The sequence below is a fragment of the Thalassophryne amazonica genome, chromosome 1 (genome assembly GCF_902500255.1).
Source record: "Thalassophryne amazonica chromosome 1, fThaAma1.1, whole genome shotgun sequence".
NCBI classification, from domain to species: domain Eukaryota; kingdom Metazoa; phylum Chordata; class Actinopteri; order Batrachoidiformes; family Batrachoididae; genus Thalassophryne; species Thalassophryne amazonica.
The window spans coordinates 13865311-13878418 of NC_047103.1; the positions used below are offsets into that span (position 1 = coordinate 13865311).

General features: G+C 43.5%; 1 protein-coding gene across 2 annotated transcripts in view; it reads right to left on the minus strand.

Annotated features, from left to right (window-relative positions):
* Positions 1-13108, minus strand: part of ctnnd2a (catenin (cadherin-associated protein), delta 2a) — a 923305-nt gene that overhangs the window by 56048 nt on the left and 854149 nt on the right. For both annotated transcript variants that reach the window (XM_034165435.1, XM_034165372.1), the window contains exon 21: positions 12174-12258. In XM_034165435.1, the coding sequence (XP_034021326.1) occupies positions 12174-12258 (85 nt within the window). The remainder of the gene's footprint in view (positions 1-12173; positions 12259-13108) is intronic.

Here is a 13108-nt window from a genome sequence, read left to right on the forward strand (position 1 = left end):
TAGTGGACCGGTTCTCCAAGGTGGCCCACTTCGTGGCCCTCCAGAAGCTCCCAATGGCCCAGGAGACAGCAGCAGAAGCTCCCAACGGCCCAGGAGACAGCAGACTTCCTGGTCCACCATGTCGTACGTCTGCATGGAATACCAACAGACAATGTCTCGGATCGTGGTCCCCAGTTCTCCTCTCAAGTCTGGAGGAGTTTCTGCAGAGAACTGGGGCCACCATGAGCCTCTCATCCGGGTATCACCCACAGACAAACGGACAGGCAGAACGGGCCAACCAGGAACTTGAACAGACCCTATGCTGTGTGACTTTCCGCGCACCTGAGGGCCTGGAGTGAACATCTAGCCTGGATCGAGTACGCGCATAACAGTCAAGTGTCCTCCGCAACCGGCCTCTCCCCGTTTGAGGTGTGTCTGGGGTACCAGCCCTCATTGTCTCCCGTGGTGGAGGGAGAGGTCGGTGTGCCCTCGGTCCAGGCCCACCTGCGGAGATGCCGTCGGGTGTGGCGCACCGCCCGTTCTGCCTTGTTGAAGGCCCAGACGAGGGCTACGTCCCATGCAGACCGCCGACATTCCCCGGCCCCTGCATACCAGCCCGGGCAGGAGGTATGGCTATTCACGAAGGACATCCCCCTGCAGGTGGACTCACCTAAATTTAAGGACAGGTACATCGGTCCGTTCAAGATCCTCAAGGTCCTCAGTCCGGCCGCAGTGAAGCTCTAGCTCGGATCCACACCTCACCCCTCTGTGCTCCCGGACCGGCGCCGCCTCCTGCCCGGATCATCGATGGGGAGCCGGCTTGGATGGTGCGCCGGCTCCTGGACATCCGTCGAAAGGGCCGGGGATTCCAGTACTTGGTGGACTGGGAGGGGTATGGACCTGAGGGACGCTCCTGGGTGAAGAGGAGCTTCATCCTGGACCCGGCCCTCCTGGCCGACTTCTACGCACGACACCCTGAGAAGCCTGGTCGGGCGCCAGGAGGCTCCCGTTGGGGGGGGGGGGGTCCTGTTGTGTGGGCCGCTGAAGAGGAGGTACTGCTGGCTCACCACCAGAGGGCGCCCTGCCTGAAGTGCGGGCTTCAGGCACAAGAGGGCGCTGCCGCCTCACAGAAACCACCGGAAGTGACAGTTGTCACTCATTGTCTCCTGACAGCTGTCACCCATCTCTATCTCATCAGTCACTCCATAAAGCCGGACGACATCTCCACCCCGCTGCCGAGATATCGCCTGTCATTAGAGGTAAAACTCTCAGCCGTGTCTGTGCTCAACGCACTTCTCATTGTCTTTCTTTGAAACCTTTGCAGGAGGACCTGTTATCTTCAAATCAGCTGGGAGCTGGGTTTTGGACGTTGAAGAGTGACGGACTTCACTCCTCTTTCCAAACCAGAGAAGTAACAGCCGGTCTCTGCATGTTTCTGTGTTTTTGTGTCGGAGGTGGAGATTCTCCCACAGAAGTAACTGAACTAATACGAGGAGTTACTGAGTGTTAAACACGCTCACCTCGTTTTCTGTTTTTGTTTCCTGCCAGCAGTACCAGATCCAACAGCCGGAGACGGTGGCCACCTGGGGACTCAGGACTTGGCGGCTCCAGTATCCTTCGGGTTCGGTGGCAGTGGAAATTGTGTCTTCTCTGGATGGACGTCTCCTATCCTCGAGCCTGCCCACATGTCACCTTTGTACATTTGATTGTAATCCAAATTCTGCATTTGTCTGTATTACGTTGTGCACATTTCACAACAGTAAAGTGTTGTATTTTGGCTCATCTATTGTCCGTTCATTTACGACCCTGTTATGGGTCCGTGTCATGACACTTTCCCAACAAAATCCTCAGTTTAAATCCACAAACTGGAAAAATCAATGAGGACCCTTGGACAACCAATCCACTGCCAAATTTCATTTCTGACTGAATCAGCAGATTGGTTGCAGTTGTCTTCGACTACAGTCAATCATTTTTGACAACAGTAACCATTATGCTAACACATCTACACAAAAACACAACACTAATGGATATTTTACAAACATTTCACGCAACGGAGAGCACGGTGGACAAGTAGTTTGTGCACTTTCTTCAAATACAGAATATTCCTGGTTTAAGACCACCCGTGTACCTTTTCAAGTAACACAGAGTTGTGTCAGGAAGGGCGCCCAGTGTAAAAGTTGTGCCAAACCAACATGTAGATCCATACTGGATCAACTGTGGGGACTCAGAGTCGTTAGAACTTACTTTGCAGACATTTCACCCAGTGAATTCTGGGATAGGCTCCAATGTCCTGCAACCCTCAAAAACAGTGATTATTTGTGGAAAGACATTTGCCAGCAGGAGTGTTATGAACACTGACCCGTGCTTTGTGTTATAGTCTGTTAAACTAAAAGGTGCACTTACTTATTCACACCATTACTTTGGCTTTTAGATTTTTATTTCCTTTATTTCATGATGCAGAGATTACATTTCACCGTGGGTTTATAGGGCATAATTGTTAGAAATTTTAATGTAAAAATCCAAAATTTTTGTTTTGTTTTTTGATTTTTCAAAGATTTCAAACATGTAAAAGCTCAAAGGTGCTCAAAACTTTTTACAACACTGTATCTTTGGGTTGTGGGCAAAACACAAAGGGTTTTCAATTCAATTAAATTTATTTCATTTATATTGAGCCAAATCACAACAAAGCTGCCTTAAGGCGCTTCACACAAGTAAGGTCTATTCTTAAGCCCCTTTCACACCGGGCCTGCATACAGTTGCATTGTGACGCGTATGGAGCATGCTGTAAATTGCGCACATTTGGCATAGTCCCTGTGTAGGCTGATTTGTGATGGCTGGTGCAAGATTGCAGTCTTGCTTACAGTTGCATATGATTGCTAACTGCATGCTTTTTGCCACATATTTAGTCCTCACCACTATTTTTCTGCCTCATTTTTGTTTTTGTTTGTGTTTTCTTTGACATTGTGGAATTGTACCCCGTTCTCAAAATGGTTCATGAAAAGCAAACAGCACTCACATTTCCAAATGTACAGCGGGACACACTGCTGCCTCGTCAGAGCTCGGAACATCAGATTGCAAAGTTCAGAGTCTGTTTTGTGTCCCACAAAAAAAGTCAGATGTATTACCAATTAAACTCACAAACATTACGCTTCTTGTGTCAGCATGTGTGCGAGAGAGAGAGAGAGAGAGAGAGGAGAGAGACAGAGAGAGAGAGAGAGAGAGAGACACACACACACATACACAAAGACAGAGGAGAGACGAGAGAGAGAGACAGAGAGAGAGTGAGGAGAGGAGAGAGAGAGAGAGGAGAGGAGAGAGAGACACACATCCATACACAAAGACAGAGAGAGAGAGAGAGAGAGACGAGAGCGAGAGAGAGAGAGAGACGAGAGAGAGAGACGAGAGAGAGACAGAGAGAGAGAGAGAGAGACACACACATACACAAAGACAGAGAGCGCTGTCTCTGGTCCTGAAAAAAAGAGCTCTATTTTCAGGACCTGCTGCTTTTGTTTGTGTTCTGGGTGGGTTTTGGGAGACACTGACATTCTTCCCCATTTTCTAACATTTTATGGGCCAAACAACTAATTGATTCAACTGGAAAATAAACGACATAAATCAGTTACGAAAATATATCGTTAGTTGCGACCCTACTACTGGATTTGCGTTTGTTGTTGAAGTCAACCAACACTGCCTGCAGATTAATAGCTTCTGTTGCTGTTGTGGCCAGCCTTTTGGCTGCCTCTCTCCCCTTCCCTTTCTCTCCTCTTGTGTGTTGTCTATTTTTCCTCTAGATGGCGCACTCAGAGCTGCTCATCATCAATACACCTGACATTCATGAGTGGGTTTTCAGCTCATTCACTGCCAGGTTCTTCCATGATCCAAGAGCCAGGCCAGATTCTTCCATTGCATCCTGATCATGATGCTTTCATGACAGTGACCTCGTCTTTCCTACTGCTTCCACGCGCTCTGTGGTCTGAGCTCTCCACAGCTCATTCCAAGGTAAGTTGGCCAACTCTAATTTCTGTATTAAAGCTTAATGGTTCTTCTGGTGTTTCCAAACACTCGCCTGTGTGGCTTCCATATTGCAAATGCTCCTGGCTCCACGACTATCGGCACCACGTCACGTTGGAACTCTCCGGCTCTCAGCTACAGAGCGCGTAGCTCTGCCATGCTTCTGTTAAATTCCTTCATGTTTTGTGAGATCCCGCTCTCACACTGTTCCTGTCAGTGACTGTGCTTGACTAAGAACTGCTCCAAGAACTAGTACCAAGAACTATTTCCAAGAACTGTTTTCCTAGAACTCTATGAACTCTGACATTGAACCATTAAGAACTTTCCAAGTCCTTTCTAAAGTCAAGTCCTGCTTAATTTGAACTGCGTCACAAGACGCACCTGACCTCTGACCTCTGAAGATAACTCATGAACTGTGAACTGATTCCTGAACAGCAAACCTTATTTCCTAGACCAGGGCTATTCAACTGGTGGCCCATGGGCCAGAACCGGCCCTTTAATAAGTTTGGACCGGCCCGCAGCCCATTTAAGCATAATTATTAATAAATACAAAAAGCCGTTGCAAAGCGCATTCACCAGTTTTCGGCATTTTACGCCACTTTGTGGCACTTTGCGGCACATTGAATCCTTTACGGCACTTCAGCACTGTTTCCAAACAGCCCCACCTCACATCAAGGCATTGCAGGCACTTGAACAGTTGGTGGCTGTAATGTACTGTATTGGTTTGCAAACCGCCAATAAACCCGAACAAAGAAGAAGACAACAACATGGCGCATTCAAAGGAGAGGAGACGTAAAGTTGACAACAAAAATAGAAGATTTAATAATGACTGGACAGATGAATATGTGCATGTAGAAAATGCCGAAGGCAAACCTATGTGCCTGCTGTGTTGTGACTGTTGTGCGGTGAATAAAGAATACAACGTGCACTTCATTACGGCTCACTCGCGTTTTGACAATCAATATCCACCAGATTCTGATGCGCATCAAATAACAATAAAAGGACTTAATATGAACTACAAGTGAAGCACGGCAATCTTCTCCCGTAGCTGCATTCTGCAACAGAAGACAACAGCAGCATCCCTGCGTGTTGCGTGGGTTCTTGCTAAAAAGAAAATGCCAACTGACTCCAAAACAGTGAAAGAATGTACAGATACAACAGCTGCAAGATGACTGGATGTTTTAGTCACAGACGTTTTCGAGACTCTTCTAAGTCAGTTGAAGAAAGTTGAATTCATGTCGCTGGCTGTGGATGAGTCAACTGACAGCTCTGATACAGCACAACTATGTTTGTATGTGCGGTTTTTCAACTGTGACTGCTTCAAGGAGGATCTGATGGGCCTAATTCCACTGGAAGGACAAACAACAGGGGAAATAATTTTCCAAAAGATTATTGCTTTTTAAAGACAATGGACTGGACCTGGAGCGTATTAACCTGCTGGTTACAGATGGAGCTCCCTCAATGGCAGGAAGCACGACTGTCTGCTGTTGCACCAAAACTACAGTCTGTCCACTGTCTCGTTCACCAGAGTGTCCTCTGCTCTCAGCATAGTGGTGAGTTGAAAAGTACCATGGACTCTGTGATTGCTACAGTGAACTTTATCAGAGCAACATCCAGTCTTCAGCACAGGTTGTTTCGCAGACTACTTGCTGATATGTCAGGAAATTATCACCTTTCTATGTGAATGCAAGCACAAGAAGGCTGAAACACTTCTGACAAAAATGCTGGATGAGAAATTTGTCTCAGAAATGTGCTTTTTAAGTGATATCATGCATCATTTGAATGGTCTTAATCTGAGTCTTCAGGGGAGGGATAAAACAGTAGCTGATGTGATTGAAAAGCTGACTGCTTTTATAAAAAAAAATAGACATTTTCACATGTGATCTTAATGACAGGCTGCTGCACTTTCCCACACTCAGTGACTTCATTAGTATATACATTTGATGTTCTGTTAAATAAAAAGGGAAAAAGAAATGCAGTAGCATTTGTCTCAATTGTACATCCGAGAGTAAAGATCATAGTATTCTGACAAATTTGGCCCCCATGAAAAATATAGTTGAATAGCCCTGTCCTAGACCGTGAACATTCCTGTTTTAAGCCTTCAGTGAACTGTCTCTTGTTAAAGGCTTCAGTGTTACGAGTGCAATCGCTCACCTCCTCTCTCCTCTGTTCTGCTAGCTCCTGTTCTCAGCTCTGTGCGTCCCACCTGGCCCCAGCTCCAGTACCATATAATCCAGGATTTCAGTTCTCTTACAAGACTGGCTCAGAAACCTGCAGCTCCCTAATTTCCACCGCTATGAGTGGGCTGACTCTCCACTCTGCAAGCACCCCGAGCACAGCATTATTATTTGTCCAGTTATTGTAAATAAATATCGTTTCGTTAGCAACCAGTTCTGTTCCTTGCACCCAACATTTGAGTCATCGTCTGTACTGGTCCAGTCCTGTCCGGGCCTCTAACCATAACAGTTCCAATAGCTTTTGTTTTTAAATTAGAAATAACTTCACATTCAAACTTTGCTTTGAACTACAAAAAGGTGAGTTACAGAAGTCGGTCAGTGTGATTTCCTCGCTTGCGTGTGTCATTCTTTGCGAGCGAGCAGTTAGCCGCTGTATTAATGAGTTAAAGCTTCCGAGCAGCCTGCAGCATTCAGTCTCCACTAAGGGCTAAATGAATGCTAGCATCAATGTTAGTGTTTGTCTGTGTGTGTGTGTGTGTGTGTGAAAGAGAGAGAGAGGGAGTGAGCTTAGAAAAACAGGCCGGTGACTAACATAAAGTTATTGATCCTCGTGCCTGCGTAGCCCATGCTGCTCCGCCATGTTGATGCCCAGCAGAACCTCATTATTCTTTTGTTTGGAGGTGTTATGACTGACCTCACGGCAGAAGCACACATGTGAACAGGCACATACACACTAATGAAAAATCCTGCAAAGTAATAAATGTGGCCTATTCCCCGTACAAACATCTAATCTGATCTAATCGCACGTGCAAACCATTCAGACCTCAGTGCTCAGACTCCCAACAAATACTTGCAGAAGTAACACGACGAGGATTCTGTTCAGAAGGAAATCACAACAAATCAAACAGAACTTCATTCTCTGCTGCATCTCCTGTCCAGAATGAAGAGGAACACACACACACCCTCACATTGTCACAGCTCATTTCTCAAGAACCAAACAATTACTATTGGAACTATCGAGTGACATAAATTGCTTTTACACTGTATGCATCGAAACCCGCGTCCTGTCATAATCCTTTGAGACATAATTACTCTATTATTGTTCTGAACAGCAAAGCAATGCTAAATTAATGAGTGGTGTCAATTTTATGACAGCAACAGCTTTTTTCCCCAAATAATTTCTCTGAACTTGTAATATGGTATGTACACAAATTAAATACAAAAATCAAGAATTGGACTTGTACAGACATTCACTTATCTCAGCAGTGACATATATGTCTCTGGGTCCTCAGTCTTTGAGATCAAGAGGTGCCTGGAGAGAGCTTATGGAGTCATGAGGTCACCGGACAGAGGTGTTTGGTGATGCTGATATCTTTGCAGGTGAATGAAGGTCAAGGTTTTTACAGTCCTGGTGCTGCCTGTCTTGCTGTATGGTTGTGAGACTTCAATGCTAACCAGTGACTTAAGGCCACGTCTGGATGTCCTTGGTACTAGATGTCTTTGAAGGATCCTCATCTACCGCTGGAATGACTTTGTATCAAACAAGCAGTTACTCAGAAAGACTGAGATGAGGAGTATCACTTGCCTTGTAAGCGAGCGTCAGCTATGACCTTTTGGCCATGTGGCCCATTTCTCTGTGCATGATCCAGCACATAGGTGCCTAAGTGTGGAGGACCCCAGTAACTGTACAATGAGAGGCCCATGTTTCACCTGGCTGTGCAGACAGTTTGTCATTTTAGAGATGTGGGAACCTGTTTAAGTGATTCCCATCCAGGACCCAAAGCGGTTCCATGGTGTTGCGGATGCGTCAATGCACAGCACCAGCGCATGCTCCCAAACTTGACTTGACTTGGAATACAATGTAAAATAAAGTCTGATGTGATCACATAAAACATGATTAAAAAAACAAAACAAAACAAAAAATACAATGCAATAGCCTCATAGTGAAGAATCAATTGTTCATAAAATCAAAAATGTGATTAAAGAGAAACTTTGACATTTTTCAACCTCTGCTCGTTTTTTAGATGTTTTGGCATCCATCTTTTCACTGATGACAAAAACTAACTGAATCGGGGCAATACTTATTTAGAACACAACACCGTCATGGGCTAAAATACTGCATATAGTGGAGCAGACTTTTGGCCAGAATTGTTCAAATGGTTATGCAAACATCAGATTTGGCATGAATAAATCAGTGTTTAAGAAAAGTGCTGGCCACTTTTGAAAATTCAATAATGTCGGCTAGGTAGGGGTCAATGAAGAATTACACAGGGGTCAAAATTTAAAAATGCTCCATTCATATTGAAAGCTACACCACATTAGGTGTCTGATCACAAAGATTCCAAAAGGTTTGGCCTATCTATGACTGAATGTTATGGAGTTATGGGGTAAAACAGCAAGAATGGTAAGAAAGGTCAGTTTCAGTTTGTACAGGGGTCAAAAGATAAAGTTCCTCCAATTTTTGTCAAATGTGATGCAAATTATTGGTTGAGTTAATATGGTTTTAAAAAGGAATAGTTTGCACCATGTGTCATCCTTAGTTGTCACGTTACAGGGTAACATACGTCACGTCACAGAATCCATTGTACGTCAACATTGTTTGACATTTACTCTGCAAACCAAGCATTCAACACAGTCAAAACTATTCCATTTATTAATCCAATTATTTCAACCAATAATACTTCTTACCAAAATTGGTACAACTCTAACTTTTGACTCCTGTACAAACTGAAACTGAACTTTCTTACCATTCTTGCTGTTTTTACCCCATAACTCCATAACATTCAGTCATAGATAGCCCAAACTATACCTTTTTAGAATCTTTGTAATCAGGCACATGATGTGGTATAGCTTTCAATATGATTGGAGCATTTTTAAATTTTGACCCCAGTGTAATTCTTCAATGACCCCGACCTGGCTGTCATATTGGATTTTCAAGTGGCCAGCACTTTTTTCCTCAAACACTGATTTATGAAGAACATTCATGCCAAATCTGATGCTTGCATAACCATGTGAAGGATTGTTTCAGTTATCTGCTGCACTAATAATGTTATTGCACGGGGTAAGCTAAAAACAATCAGAGTAAACTGCTTCTTGTCACCCTGGACAAGTGAAAATCTTATTAGAAGTGTCTAGTAGCAGACAATGCATACTCAATCTAAGCCCCTTGATCAGGAGTTGACTTTTACTGGCTAAGCGGAGAGCAGTACCACTGAATGGACTGGAGGCTAAGGTAAGAATTGGTCAATTTTAAAGTTTCTTTATTTTTATGGGTCCTCAATGCAGGTACTCTCCATGCTGGCAGAACTTTGAATGACATTTTCATGTGTTCTGTGGCAACAAGAAGTAGTTTACATGACAGTGTTTGTATTATTAATCAATATTGCAATGATTCAATTTTTTTGTCCTGAGTGAAAAGATGAACCCCAAAGCATCTAAAAACAAAGCCCGGGTTGAATAATGTCAGTGTTCCCCTTAAACTCATGGTATCATAAACATATGAAACTGAAATTATTACTGTTCAATACCATTATGAAATCAATTTTCTCTTTTGACAACTGATAAATAATTTAAGTCACCGAATGAACTCTGACATACTCTTCAATTTCCCTGGGGATCAATAAAGTTCTAGCTAATCTAATGTAATCTGTTCTAATAAACTGTTTTGCTTACCTATTCAAACATTTTCTTCTTCACATCATAATGAACCTGTATATGTTGGGATGTTCATCTATTTTTCAGGCAAAATAAGACACTGTGATTGACACTGTGCAATTTTCTTTGGGAGTGACGGGGGTGGACGTGGTTAGGAAAGAACACATCAGAGAGACAGCACAGGTAGGATGGTTTGGAGACAGAGTCAGAGAGGTGAGATTGAGATGGTTATTGGATTTATAGGGAGAAGGATGCTGAGGATTGAGCCACCAGGCAGGAGGAGATGACTTAAGCCAAAAAGGAGGTTTATGGATGTGCTGAGGGAGGACATGCAGGTGGTTAGTGTGACAGAGGAAGATGTACAGGACAGGGTGAGATCAAATCAAATCAAATCAGTTTCATTTATATAGCGCCAAATCACAACAAACAGTTGCCCCAAGGCGCTTCATATTGCAAGGCAAAGCCATACAATAATTACAGAAAACGACCCCCCTGTGAGCAGCACTTGGCGACAGTGGGAAGGAAAAACTCCCTTTTAACAGGAAGAAACCTCCAGCAGAACAAGGCTCAGGGAGGGGCAGTCTTCTGCTGGGACTGGTTGGGGCTGAGGGAGAGAACCAGGAAAAAGACATGCTGTGGTGGGGAGCAGAGATCAATCACTAATGATTAAATGCAGAGTGGTGCATACAGAGCAAAAAGAGAAAGAAACACTCAGTGCAGGTGACCCTGATCCAGCCCTAACTATAAGCTTTAGCAAAAAGGAAAGTTTTAAGCCTAATCTTAAAAGTAGAGAGGGTGTCTGTCTCCCTGATCCGAATTGGGAGCTGGTTCCAGAGGAGAGGAGCCTGAAAGCTGAAGGCTCTGCCTCCCATTCTACTCTTACAAACCCTAGGAACTACAAGTAAGCCTGCAGTCTGAGAGCAAAGCGCTCTATTGGGGTGATATGGTACTATGAGGTCCCTAAGATAAGATGGAACCTGATTATTCAAAACCTTGTAAGTAAGAAGAAGAATTTTAAATTCTATTCTAGAATTAACAGGAAGCCAATGAAGAGAGGCCAATATGGGTGAGATATGCTCTCTCCTTCTAGTCCCTGTCAGTACTCTACCTGCAGCATTTTGAATTAACTGAAGGCTTTTCAGGGAACTTTTAGGACAACCTGATAATAATGAATTACAATAGTCCAGCCTAGAGGAAATAAATGCATGAATTAATTTTTCAGCATCACTCTGAGACAAGACCTTTCTAATTTTAGAGATATTGCGCAAATGCAAAAAAGCAGTCCTACATATTTGTTTAATATGCGCATTGAATGACATATCCTGATCAAAAATGACTCCAAGATTTCTCACAGTATTACTAGATGATGGCAACAATTGATCTGCTGTGGTGCCAGTCTTGTATAAAGTACCTCAAAGCGATACTTGAGTGAAAGTACAAGTATCTTAGCATAAAATTACTTTGGTAAAAGTTAAAGTCTCCTTTAATAATATTACTTGAGTAAAAGTCTTAAAGCATCTGACATTTACTGTAGTAGTAAATTTGCTGTAGTAACTTTTTCATATAAAATGTACTTTGAGTAACAATAAAATCCAAAACGAGTGGAGAGTGAAACGGCGACAGAAAAGAAAGCCAGTGTAGTGTGTGGAGAAACCAGAAGGTTGCCCCCAGCCCCTATAAAAGGTTGGGTCCGCCTCTGGCGGAGCAGTTGGTGTTGGTGATGGGATCAGTGAGCAACAGGTGGACGTATACAGCTGTAAAGAAAACTGCCATTCTTTATCCTGGAAGACCTACACACACTTTTCTGTTAAACACAACAGCCAGGCTCTTCTCAAACAGAACAGCTACACAGTTGTGCCAAATTTAATAAAAAAAAAAAAAACTTTTCAAGCATGACCACCACCAACCACTGCAAAGCAATCAAATGCAGCGCTATTTGTGCTCTCGAATCCAAAATGCAGCGCCACTTTCATGCAGCGCTTCCAAATAAACCAGAGCAGACAGTTTACCCCTTAAGTGTGTGTTAACTATGATTGTGTGCTGGACTCCAGTCTGATCCGTGGGTATTTGGAGTCCAAAGCGCGGATAGCTTTCCCCCTCCACAATCTCCTCTTCCTCAGTGGGGCGCAGCTTCAATCTAACATCTTTTGTTTTTTGTGAAAGTCAACAGAAATGTAAATAATGAAGTACAGATACGTCAAAATTCCACTTAAGTACAATAACAAAGTATTTCTGCTTCGTTACATTACAACACTGTGTAGCACCCCATAACAGGAGTAGCCAAAAGAAGATGAAGTGATGCATTTTTCAGTGTTTGTTGATGTTTTTATAGACCTGCTCATTGTGTCCTACCTTCTTGTAGAGGGAGCGTAGGTCTCTATACTGCCACATGCTACTGAGGACCTGAGAGGCCGCTTTCACCACTTTGGCCGAGTGTCTAAAAACAATGACGAAAAGAAAGAGAGGATGGAGAGTTACTTCAGGCAGACGATATTTATGGTACCAATGTTATTCTATTCTTTTCTTCACCTGCTCCAGAGAGTGAGCACAGCCATGTGACACTTGGGATGGCTTTGAGAGGACCATTGCTCCTTTCATTGAAGAACGATTTTCCATGTGCAAAACCCACTTTTCCTCATGAGTTTAAAATGACCCTCTCTGCCATGCTAATGCTAATCCCTTTCCTGCCACTTAGCTGAAAAATGACTCTAGCAGGAGCCGATGCATAAGCGTGGCTCTTACCAGCAGTGAGAAGGGGAAGCAGAACAGATGATCATCCTCAATATATCCACCTTCAATAGCTTTAAGTTATCAAAACTCACAGACCTCACCCCAGGATTCACATTGTCCTAATACAAAGAACAGAACCTTCCTGTCTGTTTCAAAGAGGTATTAAGATACAAGAATCAACACTTCTTTTTCTTTGTGAAGTCTTTCCTGCTAAGCTGTATAGCTCGCTGATAATACTCACTGTGCCTGATGCAAGACACACTAATGCCATTTTCTTAAATAACTCCTCTGAAAATGGCGTAAAACAAACTGGCAAAGCTTAAATCTATGTGATTTCCATAAGTCACTTTACGTTTCCTCTGTTTTTTTTCTTTCTTGTACTTGTCCTGACTCATTTAAACTTCAAATGATGTTCCAAGGTTACTGTATGGTCAAGTTCTTGTGTTTGTTTTTAGTTATTTTATGTGAATGTTTTCTGTGCGTGTTTATTCTCTTGCTGGTCTCTTTACTGCTTGGGATTTCGCTGTCCCTATCTCTCTGGTCTGTCTCTTGGTGCT